The following is an 18,363-nucleotide window of genomic DNA, read 5'->3' as shown; positions in this document are numbered from 1 at the left end:
TTATCTTATAGACAGTCCTCAGAATCATTTCCCTGACTGCTAAACTATTACTTAAGGGATTCATACACAGATTCATTGTTCATCCATCAAATATTTATTGGTTATTGAGCATTTTCTAGATGCCAAATACCAAGTACTGAGACTTTGGTGATCTATAAGATAAAATCCCTGCCCTCATAAGTTCACATCCTGCCAAGGTTGATAGACAAATGTATTTGCAAAGAGTGCAGTGTGCTATGAAGAAAAAAAAGGTCAGCTCTCAGATACAACTCTAGGATATATATCCCATTACCAATTCTGTAAAAATTTTCTCACATTTTAACATTTCTGAAATCAAGTTGCCTCCTAGCATTGATTGTATCTTGTGATAATTGGCAGCATTTTTTCCTATTTTAGTGGTGTGTAAAATAATGGAGCATCTTAAAATTAGGGAACATTATGTTCTATGAAATACGGTAGCTACCACAACTTACTATAGATAAGTCTATAATATAGACTTATAATTATAGACTCTGTAATAAGTCTGTTATAGATAAGTCTAATAACCTGGCTTCTGTATTCATTCAAACAGTCATGTAACAGGTAATTTGTTGTTCGCTCTGTATGTACCAGGCACTGTCCCACGTGCAGAATGTACAGCAATCACCAGAGTCCCTCCTCTGGGCAGGAGGGGGTGGGGGCATGGGGTGGGGCTTTGGGAGGGTTGAGGAGAGGGGAATTTTCATTCCAGTGCTGGGAGGCAGACAGTGAAGAAACACACAAGGTGAGGTTGAGGGAAATCCTATGAAGGAAAATAAAGCAAGATAGAGGCTAGAGAGAGACAGGTGGGGAGAGGGGGAGGGAGCCTACTGTGCTGAAGTGGATGGTCTGCAAGATCTCTAATAAGATGTCATCTGTGACGGAAGGGATAGTCTATTCCCTCCTCACCAGTACAGCCATCAAGAGATAGTGCTCAAATTAATTTTTTACCTTTGCTTTTGTCGGGTAATCTTATGTACTCAGGGGATCAGAGTTGTCCAGTATTTTGCTGTACTGCAAGTAAATCTTCCAGTATACAAAACTTGAGATACAAAACTTGTACAACAATTAGAACCCTGGAAAGGAGGGCCAGAGAAGGCTTCACATCATGTTGTATGTCAGCAGTTAACTTTGGCTCAGGCTCAGAGCACTGCTGTGTCTTCCAACACTGCCTTCATAATTCTTTTCCAGTCATGGCCTTTCCTCCCTCCTGGCCTCTGGGGTTGTTGTGCATTTAGGGGAGCTCTGCCTTCACCCACCCTCAGGCCAGGTTTGAACTCTGGCAATCCCCCCCCCCCATCCTCCACTCAGTCCCTAGAAAAGTAAGGGTTTTTTCTAACCAAGACCCTAAATTTGGTGTTGAATCAAGATTTTTGCAAAACTGCCCTCAGAGCACCTGAAACTCCTAGTTCATCATGGTTCCTAGGATTCTCAAAGCCCAGAGTTTCTGCTTTTCTTTCCTAGGGACTACTACGTTCTCTGAGGCTCACTATTCTATTTCAGTCATTACATTTTAGGTCTGCTTCATTCTCTGTTTTCTTTAAAAACTCTTAGCTCCTCCCCTACCCCATACCAGATTTTCTGGGTCCAAAAGAGAGGGGTTTTTTTGTTGTTTTTGTTGGTTTTTTTTTTTTTTTTTTTTTTTTTTTTTACACTGTGAAGGGCAGTACTTGGCAACTTCAGTTAGATGTGCCTTGGTTCCCATTCCAGTGCAGCTCCTGAACATTTGTATTACTGGCATACTTCTTGAAACATTTTTCTTAATCTTTTTTTTTTTTTAAAGATTTATTTATTTGAGAGAGAGTATGAGCTGAGGGGTGGGGGCAGAGGGATAAGCAGACTCCCCATTGAGTGGGGAGCCCTACCACATGGGGCTCAATCCCAGTATCCTGAGATCATGACCAGAGCTGAAGTCAGATGCCTAATCGACTGAGCCACCCAGGTGGCCCAGATCATTTTTCTTATCTAAAAGGGGGCTTAAGAACATCTTTCTGTGAAGATCAAATTGCACAAAATTTAAATAATCCGTTTCCTTCATTTGTCCCTCCCTTTTTTGAGGGACATGTAGAAAATCCTTTTAACCTCGTCAATTCATAGATACCATTTGACCTTTTAAGAACATGCAGGCATAAATTAAACCACAGCTAAGAAACTTCTAAGCTTTGAAAAATAAATTCTTTTCAGCAGTCCTAAATTCTAAATAGTATCGATGGAAGTAAAACTTGCTTATTTTTTAGAAGGAATATTTTTGGTTTAAAGTAGATAGATTATATACTGTATAACCCATATAATTTTATAAAATGAGGAGTGGAAATTTTTATTTCTTAAAATGTGAAATTTTAATTTTTAAGGAAACATTTTTATTGAACTTTACTAAAAATATATTAGCAAGATGAAGTGAGAGCTCAGAGTACTTGGTTAATAAGTAAATTTTCAACTCAAACTTTATTTGGAATTTTGGAAAATGTTCAGTTTTAGGAACATTATTTGAAGAAACATCACTGGTATTTTGTGGTCTGAAAAAGAAAGTTACTTTGTTCTGATTTTTATTTCTTTATTTAACTTTTGGGTGTTGGCCCTTCTTGTGTTAACGGTTTTTCTAGAAATGTGAAATGTTTTGCCTTATAGGAATCTTTAGTTCTTAAGTGAATGATCTCTTTGTGTACCAGATTTCTGCTGAGAAATAACTTTCTTCTGTAGTCATTAGGAAAATAAAAGGTACTGATGAAATGAGTAGTTGAAAAGAGGATAATGCTATTCATAATTTATTTTTCTAGATTTAAACATTTATAAATTAGAATAGTGAATTGAAATAAGATGTTTTGGCTATTAAAATAGAAGTTTTAATAGAACCATTATATAATGTTTTAAAGAACTTTTTTGACTGCTCTAAACAAATGTACAGTATATTTTTTATATATAATATTTGTAAACAACCCATTTTTTTGCAGTTAATATTTATAAGGAGTCATCATTTGTTTTATATATCTTTTGACTATAGCAATTGATACTTGGGATTATGTGTGTATATTTCAGTTTCAGCTGCAGTTATGAAATAGCTTTAAAATACAGCCTAAGTCACCTTTATTGCAATTATTGCATTCCAGAAAATGTAGTTTAAAAAACTTTCGTCTTGGGACGCCTGGGTGGCTCAGTTGGTTGGATGACTGCCTTCGGCTCAGGGCGTGATCCTGGAGTCCCGGGATCGAGTCCCGCATCAGGCTCCCAGCTCCATGGGGAGTCTGCTTCGCTCTCTGACCTTCTCCTCGCTCGTGCTCTCTCTCACTGTCTCTCTCTCTCAAATAAATAAATAAAATCTTTAAAAAAAAAAAAACAACTTTCGTCTTTTTGTCATCTAATTTGCTATAAAGTAGTAACTTTCTTTTAAAAATGTTTTGGCAGCTTTACAGTAAAGTCAGTTGGTGATGGTGGCATCAGGAAATTGGTCTCTTGTGCTCTCTGTATTTATTACTCTCTTTTATATCCTTTTTAAGGACTTCAGAACATTTTCTTTTGTAGAACTTATCTCAAGTCAGTCTTATAAATGAATAGAAGCCTATATTTTTCATATTTTTAATCAAATCATTATGAAATTTCTTTTATAATGTTTTATTAGTGTGGTAAGTACCATCATTATTCATCTCTTTAGTACTGAATTGTGAAGGACAGTTTAAATGTTATCAGAAACCCAGAAAGGGGAAAAAAACAGCCACCCTGTTTTCTCTCTTAGTGTTTTAATGTGGTAACAGATGGAAGCATCTTTGAATTGCAGTTTGTGATTTCAAGAAATTATCTGTCTGCCTTTCTTATTGGGCCACTTTGCCCAATGTGTTTACATATATCTACACATGTTTAAAACCAGTTTATAAAGCTATTAAGGAAAAGCAGCTAGCTGAATAAGTAAGAGCATTGTAATATTAGAGTCTGTAATTTACTTTGAGAAACTCAGATTTTCACTTTTTTTTTTTTTAATATTTTATTTGACAGAGATCATAAGTAGGCAGAGACAGGCAGAGAGAGAGGGGAGGAAGCAGGCTCCCTGCTGAGCAGAGAACCCTATGAGGGGCTAGATCCCAGAACTCTGGGATCATGACCCGAGCTGAAGGCAGAAGCTTTAACCCACTGAGCCACCCAGGTGTCCCTCACCTTTCTTTATCCTTATCTCAAATAAGGCATTTTACTTGATACTAGGAACAAAGAGTGACTTAAAATTTAGTTGTGATTCTTGAAACCTAATAGGTTTCTTATATTTCACTGTGACAATACTCAGCATTGCCCAGATTTCTTACTTATAATTAAAATAAGAAAGTAATTGTAGTGATAACAGTAATACCTAAAACATACTGAATTCTTACTTTATTTCAGACATTGTTCTTTTATGTGTAAGTATATCTTTAAAACTAATGTATTAATGTACATAGCTCTGTCTTTATTGATTTATACTGGCAGGTCAAATTCTATTTAGAGTATTTGTATCTCTGATATATCTGCTAACCAGATTTCACAATTGTTAAGAGAAGATTGAAAAATTGCTTTAAGTCATCATGCTGGAAATTGTCCTCATTCTTGTGGTCTTCCTGGAATTTGACATATCTGCTTCTGCTGTTGTAATAATTTGGCCCACCTCTGTTTGCAGTGTCTGGATTGTTTTGTTGTTATTTTGTTTTTTGTTTGTTTGTTTGTTTTTTTACACTTTATTTTTTTAAGGTTTTATTTATTTGAGAGAGAGAATGAGCAAGTGAGAGAGAGAGAGAGGACACAAGCAGGGTGAAAGAGTCAAGAAGACTCATCGCTGAGCAGGAAGCCTGATGCTGGGCTCTATCCCAGGATCCTGGGATTATGACCTGAGCCAAAGGCATACATTTAACCAGCTGAACCTTCCAGTAGCCCCTGTAGTGTCGGTTTTAATCAGCTTTTCTCTACCAGTAGTATAGTACCTGGATTTGGGAATATAGGTGAAACAGAATGCTTTCTTCATGCATAGTGCTGGAAATTTAAAATTTCATTTTGAATTAATGCAACATCTCAGTAATTCTGCTTAGGAAGAGTAAATTTATTATGAGGTTTTTGTTTCATCTATTAAATAACATGTAAAGAGTCTGGCAGAAAGGTTATTTTAAGCTGAACTTTTTCATTAACTTATTTTTTGTTCATCTTCTTGATTTGTGAAAAATAAAAGATTTATTAACAGGAATGATGACCATTTTATTTTAACTTTGTTTCAGTTGTTTTTGTTAGTGGAAATAAGACACAGTTGGGGCAAGTCCCATCTGATGCAGACACATTCCTGATGTAGACTACTACACAGGCCTCAGGACAGTAGACAGAAGTAGTTAAGGTCTTCAGTTTCTACTTGGTGGTTGTCAGTGTCATTCTGCTAAGAAAGTGATGTTTTTAGTTGACATGTGATTTTATTTTTCTGCAGTTTTGGTTTCAGCTGTATAGTGACTAATGAGGGTGACTATTATTCTGAACTTTGTTATTTTGATTAATAACCTTTGTTATTAATAGGTAATATTTATGGAGAACCTACTGTGTCCTAGGCACTGTACATATTTATCTTACTTAATTCTTATAGCACCCTAAAAGATAGTCTTGATATCATTTTATAGCTGAGAGAAAGAGTGTTCTTAAGTGATTTGCCGAATTGTACTAATATAGAGTAGGCCTGAGCTGTGAACCTCATCTGTTTGACCACAAAAATCCATGGTCTTCTTTGCAGCACTGCCTGGCAAGTGTATATTTCATGAAAGCACTGATTGTAATGTGGAACCGAAAGGAAGTTTGGGGGAGGAGCAGGAAAAACACAGAGTCATAATTGTGGATGAAGGAGAAAATGGACTCTCATCAGACCATAAACAGTCCACAGCTAGCCGTTTTTAAAGGAGATGTAGAGGATGTGTAAATGCTTTTTCTTTTAATTGAAGTATAGTTGACAAGAGGAAGTACTTTTTAAAATGCTATGTTCAGGATCATAAGAACAAGGAAGGGTAATCCCACCGTTTGTGGGAGGTTTGGGGCCAGGCAGGCAGAGGTGGGAACGAACCAACCATTCACTTTTGCTTTTATCAACAAGAAAGATTTCATCCTGGAAGTTGGTAAGTTGAAGATCGGGTAAAATTAGATAGTGTTGAAAGGGATAATTTATGTACTTTAAATGAGTCCCAGTCTTTAGTTAAAAACCAATTATATCCTCAAAGACTGAAATAACTTCTATAAGTAATTGTAGAGCAGTTGTCGTTAAACTTAGAAGGTCGTTCCTATTGAGTCGAAAGTTCCTAATGGGCAAATAATTTCCTTGTTCAAAGAGCAAGGGAAAAATACATTCTGAAAACTGTACAATCCAGTAAACTTATATCACCTTTTAGCAGAATTCTAGATTGAATTTTGAAACAGATGATTTTAGTCATGAGGAAAATAAAAATTAAAACCAAAGTAAAAATGCCACTGTATACTCACTAGAATGGCTAAAATTAAAAAGATAGGCCATCCCAAGTATTGGCAAGGGTGTGGAGGAACCAGAACTCTCTTACACTGCTAGTGGAATGTAAAGTGGTACAAATACCTCAGAGAATATTTTTGTAGTTTCTTAAAAAGTAAAACACACCACAGGGTGCCTAGGTGGCTCAGTTGGTAAAGCATTTGACTCTTGATTTCAGGGTCATGAGTTCAAGCCCCACTTTGGGTATAGAGCTTACTTGAAAAAAATTAGAAAATACACCAGCTAGTCCCAGCTTTTCTTTACTAGCATTTTGTATTTAAGAAAACTGGAGACCTGTGTCCACACAAACATTTGTAAATGTGTTTGTAATAACCCAAAATAGGAGGCTCAGGTGCTGTCAACAAGTAAGCAGATAAGCAGATTGCAGTATGTTCATATAAAGAAGTACTGCTCTTCGATAAAAAGGAACAAACTATTCATGCTTGCAGCAACACGGATGCATCTCAGAATCATTGTGGGAATTAAAAGAGGCTGGACAAAATGAAATACATGTTGTATGATTCAACTTACATAAAATTTTAAAAAGTTCAAACTAATCAGTAGTGACAGAAATAGCAGTTGCCTGGGGTTGGGGTAGAGGAAAAGATGGGTTACAGAGGGACAGGGAGTCTTTGGAGGTAATGGACATGCTCATTATCTTGATTGCAGTGAGGTTTTCTTGATTGAATGTGTATGTGTTTTTTTCTTTAAAAGATGGTTTTGAACTCATAAAATAGAAAGGGGTAGTTTCAGAAAGTCTATCCTTGACCACTAAGAGTACATTAAGTCAAACTAATCTCATTGGGAAGAATGGGTAAAGTCTGCTAGGCTGGTAGCCAAATGGACTACCTTAAATATATTTGTATTTTGAAATAGGAGATACTTGGTTATCTACTGTGATAAAAATGAAATGCAGTCAGTTGGGTTTGTAGATGTTTCTTTATATTTTTCATCTTTATATTTCACCTTCATATTTATATCACTACCCACTTTATATTTTTCACCTTAGTGTATCTGGCCTGGTGCATTTAGTGTTCTGGGTATTATATTTTAAGAGGAATGTTAACTGACTCAAGTGCATTATATAAAAGTGAGTATCAAGAGAGGACATATGAGATAATATGAAGAACCAGATTGTCTGATCAGATTCACATGAGTCAGAGACTTAAACAGTGTTAAGCTTTACTAATTCAAGGATATAAGCATTCAAAATGGCATAGACCCAGCAGAGAGAGGATCCTGAGCACAGGTCTTTATGTCCTTTCTTTCCTCATCAGGCATGCCATTGACCCAGAGTATTTGAGAAGTTCTCTTAACTAAGGTGTGCACATTATCCACAGCAGAGCGAATTTCCTTTTTGTGTTCAGATAGTTATGTAACTTACTCAACAATTTCCAGGGAGCTCTTAAACTCATAGCTTCTGTCTAGGTTTGTATACATTGCAGAATCCTAACCAGAGACATCCTGCTAAAAACAAAAACATTTCATAGATAAGGACTCTCCTGTAACAGAGAAATAGATCTTACAGGGTAGTTTCTTAACTCTTCCTGTAGTCTATCTTTAGAAGTAAGAAGGTGTGTCAATACTAAAGATGGCGTAGATTTGTTTGTGGTATGGTCCGGGAGGCTGGAACTGGTTCCAATTTTAGTATATGTGCTGCCGAAGCGAGCACTGGAACTGGTTCCAGAGGATAGAAATAAAAAGGATGCAGGTTATAGGTTGCATAAAAAGCCTTTTTGACAATTACCCATACATAATAAGGTCTTTTTGATGGAAGCTGATACCCTGTTGCTAGATGAGTGTTTCTAAACAATGCGGGCAAGAGGAGCTTCTGCTTTTCTTGAGGTTGAACTTGATAGTCTTCCACTTCCTAGCCAACCTGAGTGGGTTTGTCTCTAGAAGATTAAGACTATTAATCTGTTTTATGTTCTTGGATGATACTGTCTTTATTGACTTAGAGGAAAGACATTATTTTTTCTAAATTTGTTTAATTCTACTTAGCATTTTATTTGAAATCATTTTTCTTCAATTTTCTCAAGCCATTTGTTTTTCTTTGTTATTTTTTTCTCAGTTTAAGATCCTTAATGTACCCATGTCTTCCCAACTTGCTGCAAATCACTGGAACCAGCAACAGGCAGAACAAGAAGAAAGGATGAGAATGAAAAAGCTCACTTTAGATATCAATGAGCGGCAAGAGCAAGAAGATTATCAAGGTAAATAATCCTTTATAGGACAGAAGTGGGAAAGTTTTATGCTTTTTGGGCTTTTTAAATATAGAATATCAGGGGGATTTTTACACTCTTCTCTTTGTAAATATTAAGCTATGTAAATATTTGTCATCTTTGTAAATATTAAGCTTAAGAAATTGCTTTTATATTCCATTTCTTTCTTCACTTACTTGCAAAATAACAATGTCATTTTCAGCATATTCTGCCAGCTCCATAATTCAGGTTAGATTCTGTACTCTTTAGAGCTATGTTTGCAACTGAGATGATAATCGCTTTTTAATTGCCTCATGTTGCCAGTCATCTGTGAGCAATTAATTCAGTACATATTTATTATCTCATTTGTCTGGGAATCCTATCTCGAGGACCCCATGCTTCTTCAGATTTGAAGGTATACTCAAATTAAGATTCTGGTTTTGTGCCGATGTACCCAACACTCTTCAACTAACTGGATCTCATGTATAGACTCCACGAACCTCATTAGCCAGCCTCTTGGCATTTCTCTGGCACCCAGATTTTAGAGCCACAGCATGACTGTTTATTATATAGCACTGTATTGACAGACTGCTTTCTGTGCAAGATAGATTGTTAAGTAAATAAATATTTGGTTTTCTATCTTCGAATCGTTCTAGAATCTCTTCTGGTAGATGATACCCAACATTTTTAAACAGTCAGTAGTAATGGCTAACATTCAGCAGAAGTGCCTACTACGGGCTGGGCACTGACTTCTGTACTTTTACAAAGCACATAAGCCTCACCACAATTCCAGGAGATAAGTGCTTATTATTACCTGCATTGACATTTAGGGAAATGAACCGGAAGTCTCGTAGCTAGTAAGTACCAGAGCTGGGATTTGAATGAATATTGTCTGGCTCCAGATGCTATGTTTGTAGCTATTGAACTAGACTGCTTCTTATACTGCTTTACCGCCTCACACTTATGTAGTGGCCAGATTGACAGTATGGGGAATATTGGATAGTAAATGCTTAAGAGAGTGTCGCCTCTCTCGGTGTGCTCTTTCAGAACTTCTTAATCATTGTAGTCTGTGTGATGGTTATTTTTCTTTAATCACCTACCTGACAGAACTAAAAAACTTGATCTCCTAGAGTTTTATTTGCTTCATGGAGGGGAGTGCATTTACCACAGTTGACCACTTTTTCTGTTTTACTCCTGTGTACAGAAATGCTGCAGTCTCTTGCCCAGCGCCCAGCTCCAGCAAACACCAATCGGGAGCGGCGGCCTCGTTACCAACATCCAAAGGGAGCACCTAATGCGGATCTAATCTTTAAGACTGGTGGGAGGTAAGACGGTCTCTCCTTTTTTTCCTCCTTTAGTTACTTGTTTTTCATGATGTCTGTATGAATAAATTAGATAGTTTTGGATTATACTTAATGATAGAGGCCTAATTTTTAGCAAAATAGAAAAGTCTTTGAGTTGTAGATATTTGAGAAAAGAAAACATCTATGAAATAATTACAGTTTTTTGGTTTTTTAATTTCAGCCACATTGATCTTGGCTTTCACTCTGTGAGTGGACTTTTTTGGATTCTTTAATTTTCACTTCTGCATTCACAGAGATGACTAGTTATAGATGAGTTTGAGAGAAATCACACTTTTCTGTTAGGTTTTTTAGGCCAGTGTAGGGTCATATTAACAAAAACTCAAAACCTATTTCCTAGACTTTAAATCCTGCAGGTTGAGTTTGTTTTGAGGTGTTTATTTGTTTGTTTTTAATTATAGAATGTTCTGCTGGGATCCATGCCAGTTCTGCTTAAACTTGAGTTGCTTAAAGTGAAATAATTATAATTACATAAGGAATTTCACATAGAAGATTGTCAATAAAACCTTATTCATCTTCTTTTAAGGGAGAAAATTAAGTTTTTCTGGGATCTGATCTAAGGACCCATACCATTAACTCAATTTTCTGTCTTATGGTCAGGTTATAATCAAAGATAACATTGGCCATGCTGCTCTTACTGATCTCCTTCAGGGTATTGGTGTTTTAGCCTAAGGACAGACGATAGGCCCAGGATGTCACCTTGCTGTCGGCAGCAGGCAAGGTGGGTATGGGAGGGAGTGTGCTAGGGATAGGGAGCAGAATAGTTCATTACTGTGACAGCAGTGCTGGGGAAGTGTAAGTCTCTGTCTTGTACGCACACTATGTTTGTGTGTACCTGATACATTTTTCTTTGACCTATATGCTGAGACCTATATGCTAGTCAGATTATGGGTTAGCACTTTGGTTTGTCATGACAGATTTGGGGTCTGTTTTTAACATCTAGTGAGTGTAATGTTTTTAGAAATCCAAGCTAGGACTGATGTACAAATCCATCTAATGAGGTGCAAGATATTAGGTTATTTTTAATTATCCAAGCTTCATTAAAGTCCTTTAATAAAACCTTTTATTGCCACTAAAACGTAGAAGCTAGGTAGTTTTAACAAGCCATGAAAATTTTCGTTTTCTCCGTTTTACATTTTCTTACAGAGCTTTGAATATATATCAGTGTTCTTGATACTGCCTGTTTCTCTTGTCTCCTGGTTGGCAAACAGATCTATTAGAATATTTTTATCTTGATGTTTCCCACCAACTTCATGTTTACATATTATAGCTTCACATCTCTGAATGGCAAGATTTCTATGAATACCTAATCCCTTCTTGAATTACGTAATGCAAGTATAGTGCATTTTCCTAGTTTTTCCCAATTTTTAAATGTTTGGGTGGATTTAAGAATCAGTAACTATGACATTTGATACATATTTGATACTTGCGGTACGATTTGCCCCCCTCAGCTTTCACTCCTTCTGCACTTACCATGGGTTTAGTCCTACACTATGGCAAATTAAGAAGTACAAAAAGACAAAGTCTTTATGCTTAAGCTTATAGTCCAGTGGGAAAACTAAGTGTAGGTATTTGAAAGAGCTGATTTTGTCCAAGTCATTTAATTATTTAAACAGTCATTAAAAGTTTATTAAGTACCAGGGATTTCTTAAGCAATAGGAAAAAAAATATGGGAAAACAGACGTGTAAATTTATATATGCTGATAGATGTGTAATAGATGAACACAAAGGTATGCCTTTTAGCTACCAGTTATTCAGTTGTTTATCAGAATTCTCTTTGTTAACTTGTATTTTTGTTCCCTCCCTCCAGCCCCTAGTTAACCAAACTTGGAAGGATTGGCCATGTGCTCTTTCTTCCTCACCTTTCACTGGTCTGGCTGACTGTAGTCTACTGCCCCCTCACCCCAGCCCCCAGCCACCTCCCAGTGTTTCATCCTGTTTCTTTCAGGCTGCCTCAGCAGCACTCAGCACTTGGGCCCTCTTTTTCTTGACATACTCTCTTCCCTGGGCTTCTGTAGCTGTCCAGTCTTCCGGTCTTTCTTTTCCCTCCTTGACTGCTTCTACCTGTCTCCTGATTCCTTTATGGGCTTGCTTCTGCCTGGAGACGCTCATGTCACTCAGGGTCACTCCTAGACCCTCCTCTCTTATCCCTGTACTCTCTGTGGGAGGTGTCCTTCCCTCCTGTGGCAAAGTTTCCATCCATAGCTATGGCTCAGGTCACAGGTTTCAGTTTCTGACTGTAGGTCTTCCTGTCTTCTAAACAACCACCTAGGAGGTATGTCCCTTGTCCTCAGGTCTCTCTCCTCTGTTTTCTGGCTCAGTGAGCAGAGGCACTGCTGGGCCAGTTGTCCACACTAGAAAAGGAGGTTTAAGTTTGGACTATTCTCCATGTCTAATTAATTAACAGTTCCTTTGATTCTACTACTGAATACCTCTCACACTTGCCTATTGTATTCTACCTCTGCTGCAGACACCCTAGATCAGGCTGCTGTCTCTTCTTCTTCTTTCTTCTTCTTCTTCTTCCTTTTTTTAAAAAGATTTATTTATTTGACAGAGAGACATCACAGGAAGGCAGAGAGGCAGGCAGAGAGAGAGGGGGAAGCAAGCTCCCCGCTGAGCAGAGAGCCTGATGAGGGACTCAATCTCAGGACCCTGAGATCATGACCTGAGCCGAAGGCAGAGGCTTAACCCTCTGAGCCTGAGCCACCCAGGGGCCCCAGCTGCTATCACTTCTTACTGGATTGCTGCCAGCAGCCCCCTGATTACTTCTCAGTCTCCAATATCAACCCCTTCTAATTCATTCTCTTTGCTGTACTCACTTTGTTCTTTCTAAATTTGCCCATCTGCTGTCTGAGTAGGTGAACTCTTCTACTTAAAACCTTTGGTGGCTCCTCATGGCTTGTAGGATAAAGTCCAAACTCCTAAACTTATTAACAAAGGCCCTGCATTATTGTGTGTGTGTGGGGGGGGCGTTTGTACTTACCTTATTGACTTTATCTCTTTCTCTTCCTCTACTCCCAACCAAGCTGGCCTTTTAAGTCCTTCTAGTTATGTTTTCTGTTTGGAACTTTCTCTTGTTTTCCTCTGGAAATCTCCTGTTCTTCCTTCACATCTTACCTGATAGTCTCAAGTCTGACGTAAGTTGGTGCATATATGCTGCCCTGTATTTCCACAGACTTTGTCCTGTGTAATCACCTACTAACTTGTCTTTATATTCCCCATGAGACTGAAGATTTAGGACAGAAGTGAAGTCTTACCTTGTTTTCTGTTATAAATCCTCCATGGCTGTTGGGCCTAGCACATAGTAGATGCTCAGTTAATATTTGTTGACTGGACAGAGAAACGTGGAAAAATCTGTATTTAGTCATTTAATAAACTTTTTCCCTAAGCTCTGTCCCCTAGCCCTTTCCTCATTTCCTGATTTTGTGAAAGTCCAATTCTTGAGTTACCATCTCTTCCTGTTTTAAAATCTCTTCTTAAAGTCATAACTCAAGAAAAAATGCTAACTTACCCATCATTCTTAAAAATGGCTTTCTGTAAAATATTACGGTGGTCTTATAATACACTAGTCTTATAATAAAGGCACAAATGAGCATGGGAGAAGAGCAAGCAATCATGCAAACATAAGCTTTTGACCAAATGTTCTTTGCCATTTTTTAAAACATAAATTTTAAGGAAGAAATGTAGTCATTTGAAGGAACATAACTGGTGGGGTGGAGTCTCCTGGTGGTTTGGCACCTCTTTATTTATTTTCTATTTTTAACACTGGGCCAGACAGTAGAAAGATGTGTATCTAGAGCAGTGGTTCCTCAGATCCCTTAGGAAGAATGTGCTGTGAGATGAATTCCTAAACAGAGGAGGGGGAAGAGAACTTGAGTCAGGTCTGAGAAACTGTTTTCAACTTGTCTCTTAACTTGGCTACCATTTATTTAAAAAAAATTAGTTATTAATATTGTCCATGTTATATGGCAGATAAGGAGAAATTCATTTGGACACTGGTTATTAAAGCAGATTTTGATAGGTTCCCAGGCATTAATTATAATGATTTAAAATTTTTCTAATAAAAAGTGATCCTTAAAATAGGCTTGAATTAAAATTACAGCCCTTCTCACTGGGCAGTGATACCCTAACAAAGGATAGGCATTTGCTTATAATGCATTAAAATTGTAATAATGTTCTAGTAAAACAGTTAACCAGTACAGAAAAGGTTGTTTTCCACTCTGCCAGTGTTGAAAATACTGTGAAACTTCACATCTTTGGCAAGTATTAGTGCTGATACAGTTTTTGTGCTAAACTTCATATGAATTAAACCAGTGCTCCTTAAACTTTAAAATACATATACATATAATTATATATATATGGTTTTATTTTTTGTTTTTTTGTGGGTTTTTTTGTGTTTTTTTAGAGAGCGTACCCACATGAGCAGGGGTGGGGAGTGGGAGAGAGAATCCCAAGTGGGCTCCACATCCAGCATGGAGCCCAGTGCAGGCTGATCTCATGGCTCTGAGATCCTGACCTGAGCCAAAATCAAAAGTCAGTCACTCTGCCAACTGAGCCACCCAGGTGCCCCTAAATATGTATTTTAATTTTTGTGGCTTTTATTAAACTGCTAGTTTTCACTCATTTCTAACATCTCTCAGGTGATGTCAAAGCTGCTGAAATACAAATGACATTCCAAGTAGAGTGTTATACTTTAGGACTTCTTTTAATCCATCTTAAAGATATGTGCTTTTGTTTGTTTGTTTAAGATTTTATTTATTTGCAAGAGAGAGCAAGCAAGTGAGTACAAGCAGGGTGAGTCAAGCCCAGAGGGAGAAGCAGACTTCCCACTGAGCAGGGAGCCCAGTGTGGGACTCCGTCCCAGGACCCTGGGTTCATGACCTGAGCGGAACACAGATGCTTAACCAATTAAGTGACTCCAGCACCTGAGATGTGCATTTTTTATTAGAAATTTTCTTATGTCCTTATTATAAAATTAAATAAATGATACTTTTGTTTTAAAATAGAGTCCCTTATTGAATAGTTTATCTAAAAAGTATATTGTATTTTTTGAGCTCTTAAATTTTTAAATCTCTCAAAATGATTGTTTGCCTATAAAGCAGTCAAATGACAATCTATACTATATTCAGGGATATATTTATCTTATCGAAGACTGGGCATTTTGGGGGGCACCTAGGTGGCTCAGTGGGTTAAGCCTCTGCCTTGGGCTTACTTAGGTCATGATAGGGGCCTTGGGATCGAGCCCTGCATCTGGCTCTCTGCTCAGCAGGGAGCCTGCTTCCCTTCCTCCCTCTCTGCCTGCCTCTCTGCCTACTTGATCTCTCTCTGTCAAATAAATAAATAAAGTCTTAAAAAAAAAAAGACTGGACATTTTTTCCCATCATTTATTGTATTTATTTAAAATATTCTATTTTAGACCATTTGACTTGACTTCAGGAGAGACACTCTCTCAGGGAGTACTTGTGTTATTGACCTTGTTCCATTCAGTTCAGTCCTGTAACAGATATATCGAGCTGAAGATACACTTCGCCATATTCACATCTTATTCTTTGAAATCTTTTTCTTGCTCATATAAGCTTCTCTGTGAGCAGTGAACTGTTAGTGCTGCCAGAGGACACAGCGCCCACTAGGTGATGGTGGCCAACTCCTCATCTTGGTGCCAGGCGTCTGCAGGCATGCCTCCTCCTGACACCTGTGGGTGGGGGGAGTCTGTTCAGGGTCCCCCCTCAGCTCCCTCAGCACTGCTGATCCCTGCACCTCCATCTTCACCTGGCATTCCCCCTCTGAGTGCATCTGTATCCAAATTTCCCCTCCTTAGAAAGTCACACTGGGGGCGCCTGGGTGGCTCAGTTGGTTAAGCGACTGCCTTCGGCTCAGGTCATGATCCCGGAGTCCCGGGATCGAGTCCCACATCGGGCTCCCAGCTCCATGGGGAGTCTGCTTCTCCCTCTGACCTTCTCCCCTCTCATGCTCTCTCTCTCTCACTCTCTCAAATAAATAAATAAATCTTAAAAAAAAAAAAAAAAGAAAGAAAGAAAAAAGAAAGTCCCACTGGATTATGGGCCTGTCCTACTCCAATGTGGCCTCATCTTAACTAATTACATCTGCACTGACCCCTTGCAAATCAGGTTGCATCCTGAGGTCCTGGCATTAGACTTCAACATGCGGGTTTGGGGGGTGGGGTGGACACAGTTCAACTATTATACAAACTCTAAGCACTCAGCACCTTAGAAGGTAGTTACAGGCAAGATTCCAGGACCACCTGTCTGATCTCCATCAGAATTGCTCATTTAAGTACCCCTCTGCTCCTGTTGTTTCTGAGTCCAGTAGGAGTTTGTGTGCTCTTTAAGAAGCACCGATTTGCCTGGGACACCTCAGGAAATAGTGGTTGGTGGTGTTGAGGGGGCCTTTTCTTGCCAGAAGTTTGCCCTCAGCGCTAGTTCTTTTTAACGTTGCCCTGTTTGTGCCTCCAGGAGACGTTGATCCAGCAGCACGTGTCATTTCATTAGGTCCTGTATCTGATGTTGTGGATAGTGGAGTCCTCCAGCAATTGAATGAGAGCAGTGGACACATCTCAGCATGTCGGTCTAGAGAGTTGCGAATCCAAACCTGGGACAGGCTGGGGCCGTGAGGCGGGAACAGCAGCCTCTGCCAACACCGGAACAAGCCGAAGCTTCCAGATAAGGCGTAAAGGCCTTTTGTAATGGAAATCACGTGAGGGTTAATCTTCTCTTGTGAATGGCGGTCAAGAAATGAGATGGTTAACTTGACTACTGAGCAGTTACACCAAGAAGAGCGTCAACGAGATGACTGAGCCAGAGAAGAAACGGTTGTGATGGTAATGGTATGGGGGAAATGAACTTGAGTTTTAAATTTGATTTGAGTTACAGTGTCTCTGAATTGAACATCCCATGTTGGAAGAAGATACATTTGGGGGCTCCAGGACTGCAGTAGAAAAGTATAGAGCAAGCAGTAAAACCTTCTAGTAAAAACTTACATGCAGGACAACAAAATGATGAAAGATAACCAAATACCAGATAATCCACCAGGAAGGCTTTTGTTTAGGAATTTGTTTCAAGAGGAACAAGGGATGAGGGAGAAAAATCAGTTTTATCCATCAGAGTCAGTAATACAAAATTGCCTACTAGGGTAAAAGAAAAATGTGAAGACTTCTACTACACAAAGAGCAGGAGTTCAGATGGCTTAGAGGAATCTGACACCAGCCCAAGAACAGGGAGAGTTGAGCCCATTGTAAGTATCATAGAAAACAAACAGCGTACCAGTCAGCATGTCACAGAAAATGGACGAAGGACAACAAGGAAAGGGGATCAGAAGATTTTGTTGACCTTCATGGGTTTACAGCCTCTGTCTTTAAAGAAAGTATGGAAACAGTAGAGCTTTTATTTTGCGTTTGTTTTTGTTTTGTTTTGTTTTGTTTTCCCCCCCACTAAATAGAAATGAGGGTTCTTAGTCTGTTTCTGGCAATCTGTTAATTTATTAGGATAGTTGTCTTTCGTTTGCTTTCCGATAGGCATAGTAAATTTAGTTAAAGAGCACATCTGTATGCTACAACTTGATTACATCTTTTTTTTTCTAGCTATTTTGCATTTTTTTCTTTTACCATGTTTCAGTTTCTGCATGTAGAATTAAATAAGAACAAAACTTGTAAAGTTGTAACATTTCACATGGAAATGCTGCCCGATCTTCACCAGCTTCAGAAATCTGACCTTTGCCGATGCTGCAATAAAGTGTTGTAATTTAGATTTGCCATGGTTGTGTTTTATTTGGTTTGGGTTTCGGAAATTTTATTAAATGGGTAGATCTTTGTCTTCAGAGGTCATCCTTGTTCTTTCTGAAATAGTCTCAGAGATGGTTTCTTGGGCATATCTGTGGTAGTGCTGCTCTCCCTCTAGCATTCTGGGTTTGCGTGGTATTCCTGGGCGCCTGACTTACCTCACCTGAGGGTCTGTACACAGATTAGCCAGCCCATGGAGACCAGTAGAATAAGCATTTTTAGAATGGGCTTAAAGCTGGTTAGGTGGAAAAGGTTGACACGGTCTGGCCTAGCGTGAGGCAGCATTTCTGGTTTTACCCATGTATGTGCAACAGGATTGACAGACGCCTCTGTGCAACTCAGAAAGGAGCCATTCTTTTCAGTTTCTTTCCAGGTGTTCATTTCAAGGAGCCTTACACAATCCAGAAGACATGATTGTGATCGCTATTTCTAAAATGCATCTGAGGGTCATTAGAATTTGAAAAGAAACACACTTTTAATTAAAAAGGAAGTTTCAAAACTCTACTT

General features: G+C 38.4%; 1 protein-coding gene across 2 annotated transcripts in view; it reads left to right on the top strand.

The window, feature by feature from the left end:
- UPF2 (UPF2 regulator of nonsense mediated mRNA decay) overlaps nucleotides 1-17,822 on the top strand; it is a 109,078-nt gene extending 91,256 nt beyond the window's left edge. The window contains exons 20-22 of one of the 2 annotated variants that reach the window (XM_044228898.1): nucleotides 8,571-8,712; nucleotides 9,905-10,025; nucleotides 16,535-17,822. In XM_044228898.1, coding sequence (XP_044084833.1) covers nucleotides 8,571-8,712; nucleotides 9,905-10,025; nucleotides 16,535-16,544 — 273 coding nt within the window. In that variant the 3' untranslated portion in view covers nucleotides 16,545-17,822. Of the gene's footprint in view, nucleotides 1-8,570; nucleotides 8,713-9,904; nucleotides 10,030-16,534 lie in introns of those variants that run through there. The other variant, XM_044228899.1, reaches the window with a different exon arrangement.
- Nucleotides 17,823-18,363: the final 541 nt, after the last annotated feature.

This window comes from Neovison vison, chromosome 12, assembly GCF_020171115.1.
Source record: "Neovison vison isolate M4711 chromosome 12, ASM_NN_V1, whole genome shotgun sequence".
NCBI lineage: Eukaryota > Metazoa > Chordata > Mammalia > Carnivora > Mustelidae > Neogale > Neogale vison.
Note: the sequence above shows the minus strand (reverse complement) of the source record. Positions and strands in the feature narration are given on the sequence as shown.